This window comes from Falco rusticolus, chromosome 6 (genome assembly GCF_015220075.1).
Source record: "Falco rusticolus isolate bFalRus1 chromosome 6, bFalRus1.pri, whole genome shotgun sequence".
Lineage (NCBI taxonomy): Eukaryota > Metazoa > Chordata > Aves > Falconiformes > Falconidae > Falco > Falco rusticolus.
Genome location: NC_051192.1, coordinates 66,550,714 through 66,567,888, shown reverse-complemented (window position 1 = coordinate 66,567,888; position 17,175 = coordinate 66,550,714). Strand labels below are relative to the sequence as shown.

Sequence of the window (17,175 nt, the reverse complement as noted above, 5' to 3'; positions counted from 1 at the left end):
AAACGGGAAATCCAGAAGATTTTAAATTTGATAAAATGTTGGGAAAAATTGAAGTATTTTAATAAAAGTTTTAAACCTTTACTTCTCAGAAGACAAACACGAAAAGCAAACAAAACATACATATGCACCCAATCATAATCCTGATCACTTCTCCATTTGTGGTAGAAATAAGTATTTTCATTTAAGAATCATAATTAAGCATCCAAATGAGAAAGCATCATAAGAACACCAATAGGTATTACTGTTCACTTCATCTTACTGCCATGTAAGACATAATTCATCTTATGTGCCTGGGCTGTCTACAGAATACATAGAAAAATACATACAGCCCTGAAAAAGGTTGAATATAATAAAAATTAAGTAAAAGGCACATCAATGTCTGTATCCTATTCTTCCTTTATGGACATTTAATCTGATTGGGACAATCTTGGTAGACTGAGAAATGGGGACATTATCAGCACCAAAACGATCAAGAGTTTAACAATCTGCTTTAGCCACCATAATTTAGAATTTCCTGAGCTGTTTTTCCTATTAGAGTTATTTAATTCGATTCAACTGGAATATTTACTCATTGATAAAACATCCACTACAGAATTTCTTCCTGCAGGACTTGGCTCTTAATTCCTTTACAGCCACAATCTGATAAAAGTCAGCAGAGTGCACCCCAACAATCCTGTCAATGTGCATTAAGTGACAGAAATGCAGTTATACTGATGCCAGTTACAGGTTGGACTGTTCTGAAGAGAGCACATCCCACCTAATTTCAGATCCAGTTAATGACAGTCATCTCCATTTCTGCTGCAGTAAACCATCAGTGATAGGTATGGACACATGTGATTTGCCTCATATTTTCTTAAACATTTATTATTAGAAATCTAATTTGGAGACATATTTGAGCAACATTATTTTTAATGAATAATGAAAAAATGCTTGGGCAACTAGATTCTGCGGGGCACCTTGCCTTTTCTAGCTAAAGCAGAAAGAGATGAGCCCTGTTTCCTTTGAAGACTGAAGCATCTACACAAATACATGCAATTTCTTTCAATGCATGAGTGATTCCAAAATGACAGCTAAAGTATTCTAGTAGGTTAAAAGTAAAACCAGAACACTTACCTCCTTTAGTCCAGGCAATAACAGGCTGGGGATAGCCTTGTGCTTCACAAGGGAAATCAACGGTTTGTCCCTCAATCACTGTTTTGTCTTGAGGAGTGACAGTAAACTGAGGTAGAGCTGCAGAAGAGAAAATTAACTGGTTAAAAAAACCCAACTGAAAGATGCACAACTGTCTGAAATGAATTACCATTTCCTGTGTGACATGAATAGCTCATATTGGTGGCAAAAGAGATGTTAATGTGACTCTTATATCATGACCACTATAGGGCAGAGAGTTAGGGCAGCCACTTGCGCAACAGGCATATCTCCCTCACAACCTGACCCTGGCGTCGGTGAAGGCCTCTGGGTTCTACTGCCATAGATCCAAAATAAGGGCGTATGGTAAAACTTGTAGAATCAAATACAGTATTCCCTGGATTAAAAATTCCTCCTTCTCGTTCTCTCAAAAAATTATCATCTAAATTGTGAAGAAAATGCAATGTAGCAAAACTATCCTGAGCTGCTTGTTTTCTTCTTTACGCAAAAGGAAAGCAGTGGAGTGTGGGCCAATTTCTGCAGTAACATCATGGCATTATCAGTGAGAGAAATAGTTTGTTCAGCTCTCAAAACAGTCATCCATTGGTGAATAATAAATGAACAAACCATATTGACAAGTTGCTTTGTATAGCTTTTAAAAATTGAACTCATTAACAAAGCATTTGCAACCTGAACTGTTTGCCTGTCAACGGTTTAAGAGATCTTAACATGAGAACAGAAACAAACTTCAATTTAAAGGTTACTCAAAATGTTTTAGAAATAAAAGTTCCAGCACAAAAATGTTTGCAAAAAATATTCTCCATATATAGGAGGCTTCTGATACATTGTTGTCGAATACTTCATATTCATACTATTGACATACAATATCAAAATTATTGTGATCACAGTAAGTTAGAGTACTCTGACTTCTGTTTTGCAGAAAAGGTGTGCTAATGCCTCAGGTGGCAGAGTGATAGTGTCCATGAAACGCAGGAGGAAATGTTCCCATATTCACTGAAGTGTCTACAAAAGAAAGGCAGCACAGATCTATCTGTGTGTGAAACTCCATTTCTGTTACTTCAATTTCTAATCTCTAGAACTGATGCCTGCTACAGAAGAAATCTAATTCCCACAAATTTGATACAACATGTTTACTCCTACGGGCAAAAAAAAACGTAATAAGAAATAAACATTTCTTATTCCCATCCCTGGAAGTGTTCAAGGCCAGGCTGGATGGGGCTTTGAGCAACCTGGTCTAGTGGAAGGTGTCCCTGCCCATGGCAGGGGGGTTGGAACTAGATGATTGTTAAGGTTCCTTTCAACCCAAACCAAATCTATGATTCTATGAAAACACCAATGATTAAATTCTAAGAATACTCAATTAAAATTAACTTTCAAAGAATTAGTATATTATTACTCTGAGTGAAATGTACAGCAAGAGTCCTAAGGGCTACACTAGAATAGTATTATTGAAAGAAAAATCTCTTATGGCTTTAGTTCAGCTCTAACAATTCAGAAAAGATGAAACCACACAATTTAAAGTAATATACTCTTCCTAATATGTTTTACAGCATGTCATTCCTAGTTTAACATCACTCACCTTGGACTATGATGTATGCAGTTGCATGGATATTATCTATGCTGTTAGTTGCAAAACAGGTATACTCGCCACTGTCTTCTTGCTTCACATTTTGTATGTAAAGTCCTCCTGATGGAGTTATTGTGATGCGAGGGTCACTCGGTAAAGGGGTTCTGTCCCCTTTGGTCCACGTAATGCGTGGCTGGGGGTGCCCAGTTGCACTGCACTCCAAGGTAACACTCTCTCCAACTAGCACTTCCGTATTTTGTGGATGAATCACAAAACTTGGCCGGGCTGTGAGAAAAGAACGATGCCTAAATATGACTTTTAGCTCACAAAGCACTAATTTAGCTGAATATTGCAACAGTTTGGGGAATATAGGGAGTTAATGTCTCTGTTCCAACATACTTAAAATCTTGGTGCAAAATCTGCCTTGCTTTAGGCCTAATCTAGCTGCAGACATTTATAAATATCAACAGATAAAAAATAAAAGCTCATAATTGCACTGATGTTTTTTTCTTAACTCCCATTAAAACAATTTTTAAACACTTCCTTCTCATTTGGTGCTGCTTATAAAGGTCTCTTTAAAGGCATACACGCTGAGACCCAGAAAACAAACTGGCTAAAAATTGCCATAAGTGCACAAAAAAGAAAAAAACTGATTAAGCTACATTTTAGTAAGTTTTCCCAACTACATGTGTGCTTTGCAGTGACATTTGAAGTTTGCCTGATGCTGAGTGTCAAAATTTTCTCACAGCAAAGTTTGGAATTTAGAAACACTACAGTCCTGGACAGGAATTTAGTGCTTGCAAAGACAAAGCCCTGGCCAGACAGAGATTCAGGTTAAAAAGCTCCTGTGCAAGGACAGCTGCACAGGGTGTGCCAAAGCTTTCACGAGCGGCCTGTTTGGAAGCTTGTGATTTTCAGGTATCCAGAGAGAACATTATTGCACTGAGCAATGTCATAATGCAAGAGCCTCTTCTCCTAACCCTTCTACAAGCCGCCTACAAGACTACAATTGCATACTACAATAACCATATTAAGTGGCTGATGTATATTTTCGTTCTAAGGATATTATACCTTCATGTTCTAGTTCTTAAGATGCCCAAACACAAGGTATCTACATGTCAAGAACATAAAACATCCAAAGTATCTTTTTAGCAATTGTATATTAAAAAAATTCTCTATCTGAATGCAAAATTCAGACTTTATGTTCTTTACCTGGTGACTCAAAGTATCTAAGAGTAACTTCCTGAGTTTTCACTTCGCCAGCCACATTTTTTGCCATGCACTGGTAAATGCCTTGGTCTGTTTCTTGAGTATTCTGAATCATTAACGTGCCATCATCTAGCAAGTTTAGACGGGAATCTTCTTTCATACTGAGCTCATTACTGTGAAGAAAAAAAATCTGCTGGAGTTAAACCTTTAAATCACAAGCACAGAAAACTGCCAAATAATAAGTTCCAAAATTATATTACCCAAAATAACTTGGGGTCGTGGTGTGTGGTTTTTCCTGTGTTAAGTATAATAAGAGAAAACTAAAAGTTCTAAAGAGAAGAAGAGGAAAAACCAAAAATGAACCAATTTTGCTTATGCAAGTATTACATCTTCAAAATGAAAAGACAAAATACTTCTATGAGTAAAAGCTTATGGGGAAAATAAGTGAACAAAATACACATACCTGGTCTCATTTTCCTTTAAGGCTGTTCTAACTGGCAAATCAATTCAAAATGTTTCCACTGGAGGTGTATCATGTCAGTTCAACACTTAAGATAACCTCTCTCCTAGTAGAAAGTATTTGCTATAAAACGAACCTTTGTGCCAATCTTTGTCTGGATTGCTCAAAGAGCACTAATGAACCTGATTATAATTTGTTCTGGCATGAAAGATAAGGTAGGATCAGTTCTTCAGGCTATGTCATGGGTGCATGGTCTGTGACATTAACTAAGAACAGTTACAGGTTTTTATTAAAGGAACTCTTTCTCACTGCATCCCACACTACATGATGAAGAAAGCACAGAGGAGGGATGAGATCTCACCCCCTAGGTACAAAACCCAGCCTGCTGATCTATTCAACATACTGCTCAACAGGTCAATGGCTTTTGACTAAAATCTTGCCATATTCAACTACCTTGCAAAGAGCTTTGCTCTCATTCATGCAGCCAGGAAACATGCCAGAGTCAATAATCTTACACCCCAAGCTCAAATTTCTTCTTAAAACTTTTTCATATGTGTATTCTGAATACATGTTTTCTTTGTTTATTACAAAAAGGACACGAGCCAAAGAAAATTTTAATGAAATAATTATACCATCCAAGTTCAAGGCTCTGTTCTTTACATACTTCATAAAACGCTGTACTCTTTCTGCATGTGGGGTTCTCACTGATATCAGTGGAAATAACCAGGACTCCATGCTGTGCCATTTTATCAGCAACTAACAAACTAAAATGTCTCACTTGCTGATAGAAAATGTAGAGAATTTATTTTCCAGGTCAGGTTCTCCATTTGTATAAAAGCATTATTAAGTCAAAGCCTCATTAAGCTAGTGGTAAACTCACAATTCATGTGTCTGTCATAAATTCACATCGCCTTAAGGGGGGTGATGTACTGCTACATGGCTGGCTTAGCTGTGCTGTGCCCAGCACTGCTGGAGGGACCCAGGCTCTGGGCACAGCTTAAGCAGTCACTCTGCAGCAGGCTGCCCCTTGGGCTGCTGAAAGACACACATCCTTTGTAGGCCCTTCCCTCCACATACCCTAAGCAGTGAGGAGAAGCAATGGAGCAGGCTGACTAGAGCGCCTGTGCTACCTCTATCCTTCAAGGCTTTTAAGACCCAACTGGATAAAGCAACCTGGTATGATCCTGCTTTGAGCAGAAAGCTGCACTGGAGATCTCCTGAGACCTCCTCCAACCTGATTTCATCTGCAATCCTATGATATAAGCATTTGCCTGCCCTCCATGTACCAGTATAAGGAGCCTGGAAATTGATATATCCCTCCTCTCCTGGAAGGAGCCACACCTCAAAAGAAAGCTGCCTCTGAGGAGCTGAGGCTCAAGAAGACTTTCTAAGAAATCTAACTCTTACCCAGTCAGTCCTTTAAAAATGTAGTTTTTGCTCTACCTCAAAAAGTAAACAAACACTACCTAACCCACAAACTGCACGTCCAACACATCCATATTGGATTGCTTGGTACTCACACATAAATGATTTAGTTTTACAGCTGCGAGCATCTCTGTAGGTATAACTATAGCTGAAAATCTTTCCAATAGTGTTATAGTTACAATTTAATATTTTCTAAAGGCATCAGCTTTTAAGTGTTTAAAATAACTAATGAAAAATGATCTGGGACGTTATTACTTCATATACTACTTCTATAATTAATGTTTCTGCTGTAACTATTCTACATATTAGCATGTAATACATGTGGACATGCATCCAGAAATGTACACACACCCAGACAAACATGCTTACACCAAGTTTCTCTCTTCCTTTTTTAAACTTACTTGTTCGAAGCCAGATAATTTCTGGTTTAGGATTGCCTTCAGCTCTGCAAGTGAAGTACACTGTATTCCCTGAGGTAACATCCACATCCTGAGGCTCTGATGTAATTCTTGGCCTCTCTGTATCAACAATAAAATGTATAAGGAACTCTTACTTGTTTTAAAACTACTAAAGAATGGTAAATAAAAGATTTTCCATACACCTTGTAGAAAAACACTTCTCACAAATGTTTTAACTTAAAGTACTTATACACTTAATCAGGATTAAATGCAGTTTTCCCTATGCAGACGTGGCTGTGGGCTTTCTGACTGCCTCCATTGTTCCGCAATACCTTTTAGTAGACTGGAAATGGATTATCCAAATTTGTATCAGGTTCTAAAGTAGCTCTTTTATTTATTTGAACAGAGGCTCAATTTGCTTATGAAGGAAAAACTTTAAAGCAGCAAGCACAAGTGCCATTCAAAGTAACTTCCTCTAGATAAGCATCAGTCCTAACCTGCCTCCTACAGAATAATTTGTCCAGTTCGCTTCCTGCAGTTTCCATATTCAGGCTCCTCAGATGTGCTGAGAGCTGGTAGGATACCATGTGAATTATTCCTGCACCAAATCCCCTTTTTGCTATCTTTTTCAAGAACCTGATAGACACATGGTCCATGGTCATAATTCTACTAATCAGAACTATATCCAACACAACCAAAAGGACAATTTCCTTATTTTATATCTTGGCCTCATCATGTGGCTAGGCAAGCAAATGCCCATAGCTTGATGAGAAATCTGCATTTTGATTTTGGAGCAGAGAGGTGCAGGGCTAAGCCTTCACACCCCTAGGCTGAAGGAATACAGACAAACAAGAGGATTATAATAGACGTGCTTATCCAGTAATCGTTCAGTGACAGAGGATTTCAGCACCTGTACAGGGCACTCCTCGTAAGTATAGCCGAGTAAAAAAAAAAAAAAGAACCAGTGGCCCGACCTTGATTCCAGTAATATCAACAAGAATTTTAACACGAAGATCTGTGAAGTCTGAGGTAATTCTGTACAGCTTCCTTCTTATCTTTCCCTTGTATAGAAGGGAATAAAGGATACCAAACAATATTAACATAACACCAGTGACCCTAGCTTAAAATCCTTTTATGACCAAAACTGAAATATAAAAAGAAAAATAAACTTTTTTTTCTGGATAATCACATTGAGTTCCTCAAGGAGAAATTTCAAACATGGCTGTATTTGTTTCATTAAAGATAGGCTGAGGGGTAAAATCAATCAGTTCTGCCAGGAGACAAAAATGGAGAAGGAACACAAGGAGATTTCTGGAAATAACAGATATTGACCAGAGGTGGTCAGTGGTATTGAAGAGAACAGAACAACAAATCCTAACAAACAAACAAAAATACAGTTCAGGCACATCTAACAAGCCAAAAAAGCCATCAGGAAGTGGCAAACCCACCACAGTTAAGTTCTTCTGGTGTTATCGTGGCCACTGATCTTCCTTGGATCCTTCGTGGATACTCACAGGTAGCTGCTGCTTGAGCATTACCTGACTCTGCATATGTCTTCAACAGCTCTGCCAGCCACAGAATCTCACAGTCACAGTGAAGGGCGTTTGAATCCAAGCGCCTGCACAAAACAAGCAGCCACAACACCTGTTAGCAAGCTTTGACTGTTTTGCCAGGATCAAAATGGTTCTGCAGTACCAGCAATACCTCTACCTGTGAATACAGACAATGGACAGTACAGAACACAGGTGATTATTTCTTGCTTATATGCACTCTGGTAGTCTTTATGACAATGCATAACATTTTTATTGCATGGGCAGGACTGTGTTCAATATAGCTAGCAAGCATCTAAATAACATTCCTTTTTTAACGCCAGTATTCATTGACTAAATCAGGTTTTATTTAGATGTTATACAAACTTTTTTTAAATAAAGAACTTATACCATTCTCCCACATCTTTTTTTTTTTTTTTTTCCTGTTTAATATTTATTACTGTAGTAACTTCACAGCTAACTTGACATTTTTACAAGTTCCCATTTTGCAGATCAGGCAACTGAGACAAAGACCCACAGTTTTATTTAAACATTAAGCTCCCATTGAGTTCAGCGGGTCAGTAACTTTGTAAAAAACCTGCCTATTGCAGATAACGAGAACCCATAAATTCTGTTACTTTCTTTCCAGTAGTGAAGGGCCCTGTTACTACATGGAGGACTGCACTTTCTGGTGGAAGGCCCTGTAGGGAAAAAAAACCCATTAAGTACAGAAATCTGTACCATTAAATATATCAGTATACATAGATTGAAAATAAAACTGTATGGCAAAGCAACCTCAGAGTGGTGTATCTTTAGGGGTAGTAAACTTTTTGATCATTTTGTCCTTTAGTATTCTTTTAACTTCTTCTACAAATGCCCAGGTATTATTTCTTCCCTGTTGTCTTATGAAAACCAGGCAAGAACAAGCAAAACTATTTTTAAAGTTTCTGTACAAATGTCTCCTGATATATCAGATGTTACCGGCAGAATTTAAATCTGGAACAAGAAAGTCATGATGTGACCTTTAGGGATAAGCTGTTCCAGGTCAGAGGACACCAGGTCAGTCTAGCTCGGTGTTCTCTTCCACTAACAGCCACTATTTAAATTCCCCTTTACCTATGAATTACGTGAAGAAGCATCCCTTTCCATTCGCTTGAACTCCACAAAAATTTAAGGGAGGTATGAGTGAAGCAGCTACCACTGGAAGGCGCGTGCATCATCAAAATTTACTTTATCCTGCCTTCTGCCCATAGTTAAAGGCATGGTATGTCTTAAACCAGCAGGACCACCTTCCCTTATGTCCCTTGTGATCTCTTTTCCCAGTAGACCTAGCGCTATGGCTCACTGCACAGCACACCCTCATCAGCCCACCCAGAAAGGAGGGTATGAAAGCATCACTGCCTTTCTCAAAATGGCAGTCTTGGGTAATTTAGAGAATGTTTATCCTAGATCAGTGAAGATACAAAGTGAGGGACAGAAAACCATCTGAAAGTCACCTTATTATGGTACTCATATTGAGTTTAAGTTTTTAAGTGGGGGACTTAGAAGCCTCTAATTTTCCAAGTTAATGGCATTTCAAGAAGAACTGGCTCCTGGAGTCGCTTTTAAAGTTATATTCTTAAAAACATGATTATAAAAAGGTGCTTGATGGTTTATCAGATAAGGACAAATAAAAAGAAAATACTGAAATAATCAAATATTGAAAGACATCATAGAAGGATCACCCAGTAAGACATAGACAAGAGGGGGGAAAATATCCCAAAAATAAAATAACAAATAAAATAAAGTGAAAACACTAAAAAAACCCCACAAAGCAGGATCTGTATGTATTATTTAGTCTACAAAAAAAGACCATATGATTACAAATAACTCCAAGACAGGAAACAAACAAAAGGATTTAGTTACTAAAGACAGTAAGATATGAAGCAATGGTCTCAACCTATGTACATAAACAACTGGAACACATCTCTAGGAAAAATTATTTAATATTTAAAACAATTACACAATGAAAGGCATTTGCAAGGAAGATAAACATTGCAAGATGAGACACAGTCTAATTAGATTATTTAAACTTTCTTTAGTTCAATAATAATTCAATTTACTTACAGTCTCTTCATAGATTCTAAGTGACTAAATGTTCCAGGAATCAAATGAGCTATTCTGTTGTTATGCAAAAATCTGTTAAAAAGCACAGAAATACTCATGTAATTCAGATTTTGAAATAGTCATTAATTTACATTCTTCTAGAAACTATTTAAAAGAAAATAATTTTACAAAATAATAATAAATGTAACCATTTTCAGCAATTCTTTGGCTGCTATTTTTAAGTGGCCTCCAAGGTGTATTTAGCGTCCATATGGAGCGAAAGAAGCCATAAAAAGAAGTGACCAAAAAGCAAGGCAGTTCATAAGTATTCAAATGAGAAACTAAAAAAAAAAAAAAAAAAAAAAAAAGTCATAATCTAAATCTACTTCTTCATTCATAACATTTATTTTATGTCAAACATTGATCACAGCTTTCTGGGAAATAGTTTGCAATAGAAAAATACACGACAGGCAATGCTCACTTCTGCATGCCTCTATGGTCAGCCTGACCAACGTGTTCTTGGCAAAGACTATGTAGTAGTTACAATAAAAGATTTAGATAAAAAAATTTATGGGCATGATAAAAATATTATTTTACAGTTTCAAACAAGCAAGCTGACTTCTGAATCTTACCCCAAGAAAAACAAACTTACAGCCTTTCAAGTTTTGGAAGATGGGTAAAGGATTCAGGTTCCAATGTTTCTATTTGATTAAAGTGCAGATACCTGAAAATATGTTAAACAAAAAAAGAAAATACTGAAACGTTTTTCTTAATGAAGCTGCAATATTATAAAGCAATTATTGTTTACACACTGTTTACACATCTAAAGGGTGACAATGATGTAGTGGCTTAAATTTCTTCTGTTATTATCTGAATCCTGTACTTGAATCTGAGAAATGTAAGACATGACAAAAAAAAAAAAAAAAGAAAAAAAGAGGGGTTTGCAGACCACTATATATCATCTCTGTGACTGTACATATGCGCAAAAAAAAAAGTTTGAAAACCATTACTTTGGAGATACTACTTGGAACACTCTCTTGCCAAGTCTAGTTTTCATTAGTATGCACACTTGAATAAATATATATGGAAAAAAGAAAATTATGATTTTTTTTTTTACAGGAAAATGTTGCCAGTTGCTTAGAAAACTTTTGTAGTTTCTAAATGGACAACATTTTTAGCAGGGAACTGTTCTCATTGCTATCACACTGTGTGAACATTTAAAACTATGCTGAGAAGTAACCTGTTCTAGTCCATGAATACTGGCATTTAAAGCCATGATGAATGGTCTCAAAAAGTTCAAAACCCAAACAAATTCATAATATAAAACCAAGTTTGATTGAACTGCTTTTAGAGAAAGGGCTTTCCAGCAGCTGGTGTACAATTAACCACCACAGCTGTGCTGTTTGATGCTCTGTTGATGCTTATGTAAGCTTTTAATATTACACAGCAACAAATATTACAGAGATGTTAATCCTGTAAAACTGAAAAAGTCTAATGTAACAAGATAAATAACCAGATTGTTAATCTGTAACTACTGTGAAAATGGACTGCAAAGGCAGGACCATTCTAGTCTTGACTATGTTGTGGAGGTACTCTATAGCCTTGCAGATGACAAAACAAGAAGTAATTGGTAAGACTTGCACAAGGAAATGTGAAAATTATTTATAGACTTTGGATCCTTCTAATTTCTAAATGTATCCAGACCTCCTAAAATTTCCTATTTGACCTCTGGCAAACTCAAGGACATTCGAAGAATGTGCATATATAGAAATCACCATTGGCTGAAGAATGAAAAGGAGCATCATTTAAAAGCAAAGAGACCATCTTGGACCCCACAAACTCCTGAAAAAGTAATCATTCAGCATGAAAAGTAATAGGACTGAAATACCGCACATGCTCCAATCCCTGACCCGAGCCGAATGGTCGTCACAGAGTGAGGAAAGCGGGAGCAAGCGGTGATTATGGCAGAGTGATTGCAGCGAGCCCTGGAAGGTGCGTGCAGCGGGGAAGCCAGGCACGTGCCTGGCAGTCTCCCAGATCCCCCGCCAGCAGCAGCACAGCCCGAGCATGAGCCAGCAAGCGATGCCAGGGAGCAATGAACAGGGACCACAGAAAAAGCCAATAAATCAGCACAGATGTGATCAGGCACATCAGAGTATCAAGTCTGCTTTATGCCAGTACAATGCATGGCCACAAATTGTAGCAAGCATAGACTATGATTGTATGCATGAGGAAACAAGAAGCACATGATCATGCTACGCCTGCCAGTCTTCATCTCCCTTTTGAAAATACAAGCCAATTTCAGCTAAATTAAAAAGGCAGACATCTCAAAGGCAGATACTTCCTGCAAGGTTCATCAGAATCACTAGTAGAGAGAAGAGAGACCTCCATCAGGCCCAGCCCTGAGGAAGGACCAGCAGGATAGGGCTGGTATCTGCCCCGTGGACCACCCATGAGGTGGGCAGGCACAGCTCACCCGGAGCCAGGGCTCTGCTCATCCACCTGTCCAGCATCAGCAGCATTTGGGAGAAAGCAAGGCAAGATGGGGATCATGGCAGTGAAAGAGGATACAGGGAAAAACCAGGCCCAACTGTAGGGTTTTTTTTACTTCTTCTGAAGCAGCTTTGGTTTTGGAAAAAAAAAAAATACATACACTACTTCTCGTGCAGGCAACAGGGATCTTTTCCTTTTCAACATTGTTAATTGTACTTGCATTTTTATGATTCATGAGCACCTTACAAACATACCCCTTACCTTCCCAATAAATTAATTTCTTCTAACTCTTTGGCACTGACAAGGTAAGATGTGTAGGTACAAATAATACCTCTTACTAGAGCAAGAAATAGCACTGGTAAAAAGTAGGCACACAGAGGCACAGAACCCCTTCTTCAGGTCCACGGATCAGAGGTGAGATTAGCAAAGACAGGAAAAGAAAGGACACCTCTCTCAGATGGTTTAAGTGATGTATATGTACATCATTAAACTCAAAGCAACAGTTCATAACTGCTGTTCAGTATTCAAGACTACTATAGTTACAGATGTAAACAATACTTTATGTGCCAGAAAACTCATCCTGTTTTGCCAACCAAAGTAATCAGATAATTAAAACAATATTTCTGTTATAAACCTTGCCTTGTTTACAACCTCAAATCATCACAGGTACAACTACAATAATTCAGGCACTGAAGCATATTTTAACAGTTAACTTTACCTCATCAGAAATCACGCTGTCTGAAGTAGTTCAAAAAATCAAATAATGAAGTCCAACTGGAAAATACGCTTAACTGCTTCATATGACAGGTTAGTTGGGTTTTGCAGGTCTTTAAATTATGACCTCAAAAAAGTCCCGAGCAACTTGTCAAGCAATTTATCAACAGAACAAAGTGTTAAATATGTAGGCAAAGTAATCAGCAACAAGTGTAATTCCAAACAAATAGATGCAGAAACCAGATTGCACTGTAAGTCTACAATAAAAAGAATGAAAAAATCCTTGGCTTTACAACCTACAGTTTAATCACATTTTATCACTTATCACATTCTTTTTATCCATGTAGCACATTCATTCTTTTTTAAAGGATTTTTAATATTTTAATTACTATGAAAATTTCTTGGACTGGAAATTCACTTTAAAGGTAATCATTTTCAGGAAATAATCTCACACTAACATGTCTTTACAGACCTCTTATGTTCAGAGTATAAAACGTTCTTAAGAACAGTAGTGTGATATAATGAAATGGGTATTAACAAGACTTTCATAATGCAAATTTAAAAAAAAAGCATGCAAGAGTGATTTTTAAATACTGTGTCTTCCTTTTTTAATTCTGAATTCATTATCAAGGATGAAACAGAAGGGAAGGAAATACTTAAAGGGGAAAAAAAATGTCCAAATGAAATGCACCTAGAGGAAGACAAAGACTTGATCAAATAAGCACGGTACACTTTTCCCTTTGCTATTATTAATCTTGGATATGAATATTTACAGTAAAATTCAGTCCCGGGGCATTTTTCACAGCACTAAATTTAGCATTGTGTGTTCTGTAGCATAGTATTTTTGTAGAGGATTACTTTTAACATATATGCCAATTGCTTATTTCTAATAGTACCTCCACATCTTTGAGGAAGTACTTACAATCCATTAGTCGAGTATAACTTATGTTCTGAATATTTAAATAGCATGTTTGTAATTTTGATTGTTAGAAAGAATTTTCCCTGCATTTATCAAAGAGCTTTCTCTGCCCAGGGGTATGATAAGAATTAACAGGCTTAAATCACAAGGAAAGAGATTTAAATAAGGTATTACAATAATGATATAAAATATTGGAACAGGATACTTAAGGATATTATGGAATCCTCTCTTTAAGGACTTTTAAAATAAAGCTAGATAAATATCTGTTTCCAGTCACATAGGTTTGCTGTCCCTAGCCGATCTTATGTTAGAATAATAAAGACGTACTTCTCAAGGCCCCTTTCATACCTTTTGGGTTTCTTTGTTTATTAATTACTTTTCTTTCGTTATTCCTTCCCATAGGTATTTTTAGCAGCAATGAGACTTTAATCAGGCTCCACTGTGTTAAATGTGCTTAACTGCTCACATACAGTTATGCAAAACCCAGGAACTTTTTGTAATAAAAAAACTGTTTAAAATTCACAGCAACATTTCAAAGCTACTAAAAATTGAATTGAGGGAAATAAAATGAATATATAACAAGCTGCATCACTATATGTAAAATAACATTTTTATCTATTAATTTCCCCCAAATACGTACATGTGGACACAAACTACAGCATAACTCTATTAACAGCTTATAAAGAGCAAAATTAGTATGTTAATATGAAAGTCAGAAGAAAATGCATAATTAGTTTTCCACTAGATCAGGTAAACAGATTTAAATTATTCTATTAGTATTGGGGATCCCTCTAGTTAAGGACTACAGAGAACACTTTTTGTCCCTGATACATACAGCTTTTAAGCCAAGCTCTCAAAAAATATAGTAGATGTTTGGAAGAAAAGTAATGTACACATATCTGGAAATAGGACTGCAGTTAGAGCTCTATCTTGGGATCCAGACACAGCAGACTTGTGACCTCACAAGCCAGGTATCTGTGACATTTCAGGTGGGATTCACTTCTCCAAGCACAGACGTATAGAGGCATATAGCAGTTGTCTAAGCGCAAGCATACAGAGGCAGCTTTCGTTGCCTTTCAGGTGCTCTGGCTGCCTTCCAGCTGCTGCTCTGAAAAATCACAAGTTGCCTGCAGCTTTGTGTCACATTTGCCAGATCCAAACACATCTTGCAGATTTAACAGGGTCTAAATTGGTACTAAGCGGCTACTTTTCACTAAGCGGCCATGAGTGAAGAGTTAGGTGATGAAATATGTATGGCTCAATATGTTCAAGTGCCTAGGACTGCAAAGTTTTTTCAGAATTTACTCTAGCACAAGTGAATTTCAAGATCTGATTCAAAGATCTTATTCCCTTGGCAGAAATTTACGAAGAAAAAGATCTACTACTACATCAGCAGATAAGAATTCTGCCACAGAGTTTTAAGAAGGATTCTGCCAGCTGCAGTAAATACCAAGTTTATTCTTCCCTTATACATGTAACAGTTCTAAATCAAACTATGTTTACAGTTTCTCTCAAAGAACAATAACAAAACAAAAACCAACACAACAAAAAAAAACAGAAAAATGCTTGCTGTCCTGTGTTTTGTTTTTTTTTTTAAAAAAAAAAAAAGTAATTATCAGTTTCATTCAGCTTCACTGGAGTAGAATTACTATGAATCAAAACTTTCCCCGAGATGTGGGCTACAGCATCTACTTCTGCGAACTCTGCTGAGCACTGAGCAGAGAATTGGCTGAGTCAACACATAAGTAGCAAATGTTGATAACTTTAGGCCATAGAAACCTCAAATGCAGAAATAATGACCAAGTAGTTGGTACTGTTCCAAACTGAAGTTAGAGGACTGGGAACTTGTTCACAAAGACTAACTTTAGCCTTGAGAACACATCTTTCTCCAAGGATAATGTGATAAAACAGAACCTGTAGAGACAGAACCTATTTTTATGCTAAAGATGCTTAAATGACAAATCTCTCAAACTACAAATCTCAGTGAATACCCTCCAGCCCTGCCACTGGCTTCCTGTGCTCCCATTTTCCCAGCTGGCAAGCCTTCCCTTTAAGATCTGCACAGGAGAAGGGTCTAGAAGAAGTGTGCTTTCTGATGTGCACCCAGCAGGGCATTAACTCCCCCGGCAGCTCACCAGACCAGCCATGTGCACTGCTTGTGACAACTGATGCTGTGACATAAGGGCAGTCCCTGAGCAGTGACCATGTCAGGCTCCATTTCCATACTTCCCAGCTAGCGATGAGACTCAAATCCTGTTTAAAACTTAATTTCATATAGAATAATGTTGATGTCTCAAGTCTGAGCTTAAGTTGACAGCATGATATCACTGCAGGCTGAGAGGCTTAACTGCAACCTAGCAGGAATGTACATTCAGAAGGTGTTAATATTCCAAAGTGATTTATGATTTTTAGTCATGAGTCAACAGGAAATAGAGCAAAAGAAAAAAGGATAAAAAGGATAAATATTGCCACTTACAGCATATCAGGCTTGTGGCATGGGGAAGATTATTATTTTGGAAGTATTAGTAATTCAATAAATAGGCCTCAATATTTAGAATTCTACACAGAAAATAAGAATTGCTATTAGCATGCAAGTAAGCCCTACCAGTTGCTGTCAATATGCTGCAGTAATCATTTCTAGAGTAGGAGGAAGAGAAAGGCATTAAGGAAAAAAATGACATTTTTATATGTTTTATAATTACCACTTTTGTTTTATATAGAAGCTCTTCCTTCAAAAGGCATCTATTGCCCTGTAAAATGAGCTTGTATGATTTTGTCCACATCTGAAATGTCATTTTATTTCAGATACACACTGTGTCCACTAATGTCCACTACAGGTTTATAGTAACAAGGAAACTGGTATGTATAGAAAATTTGTTTTACACTGATAACACCGTCATGAGTTTCAAAATTTATGTTGGTCCTAGAAGAAAGATGTTCAGCTCCCAAAATTCATATGCTACAAAACTCATTGGTCTAGTACTGTTATTTGGCAGTCAGACTATGAAATAGCTATGCATTTATAGCTCTTTCTGTTTTCCTAAACATTACCACAATGAATGTATAGCAATGCTTTCTGATTATGAAAAAAAAAAGTATAGTTAAACTTAACGGAATCAATACAATCAGTTTTTGTTATGTTAAGGACTGCATTTTTCATTCTTTTTCAGCAGAAATTATTCTTCAGTCATTACACAGGAAACTGACTATGATTTTAATCAATCTTT

The 17,175-nt window shown here is 37.0% G+C and overlaps 1 protein-coding gene across 1 annotated transcript in view; it reads right to left on the bottom strand.

The window, feature by feature from the left end:
• PXDN (peroxidasin) overlaps positions 1–17,175 on the bottom strand; it is a 90,338-nt gene that overhangs the window by 33,879 nt on the left and 39,284 nt on the right. Inside the window, exons 5-11 of the mRNA XM_037391973.1 lie at positions 10,475–10,546; positions 9,844–9,915; positions 7,657–7,826; positions 6,208–6,328; positions 3,929–4,098; positions 2,729–3,001; positions 1,114–1,230 (exon numbers count right to left, since the gene is read on the bottom strand). Of these exons, the coding sequence (XP_037247870.1) occupies positions 1,114–1,230; positions 2,729–3,001; positions 3,929–4,098; positions 6,208–6,328; positions 7,657–7,826; positions 9,844–9,915; positions 10,475–10,546 (995 nt within the window). The remainder of the gene's footprint in view (positions 1–1,113; positions 1,231–2,728; positions 3,002–3,928; positions 4,099–6,207; positions 6,329–7,656; positions 7,827–9,843; positions 9,916–10,474; positions 10,547–17,175) is intronic.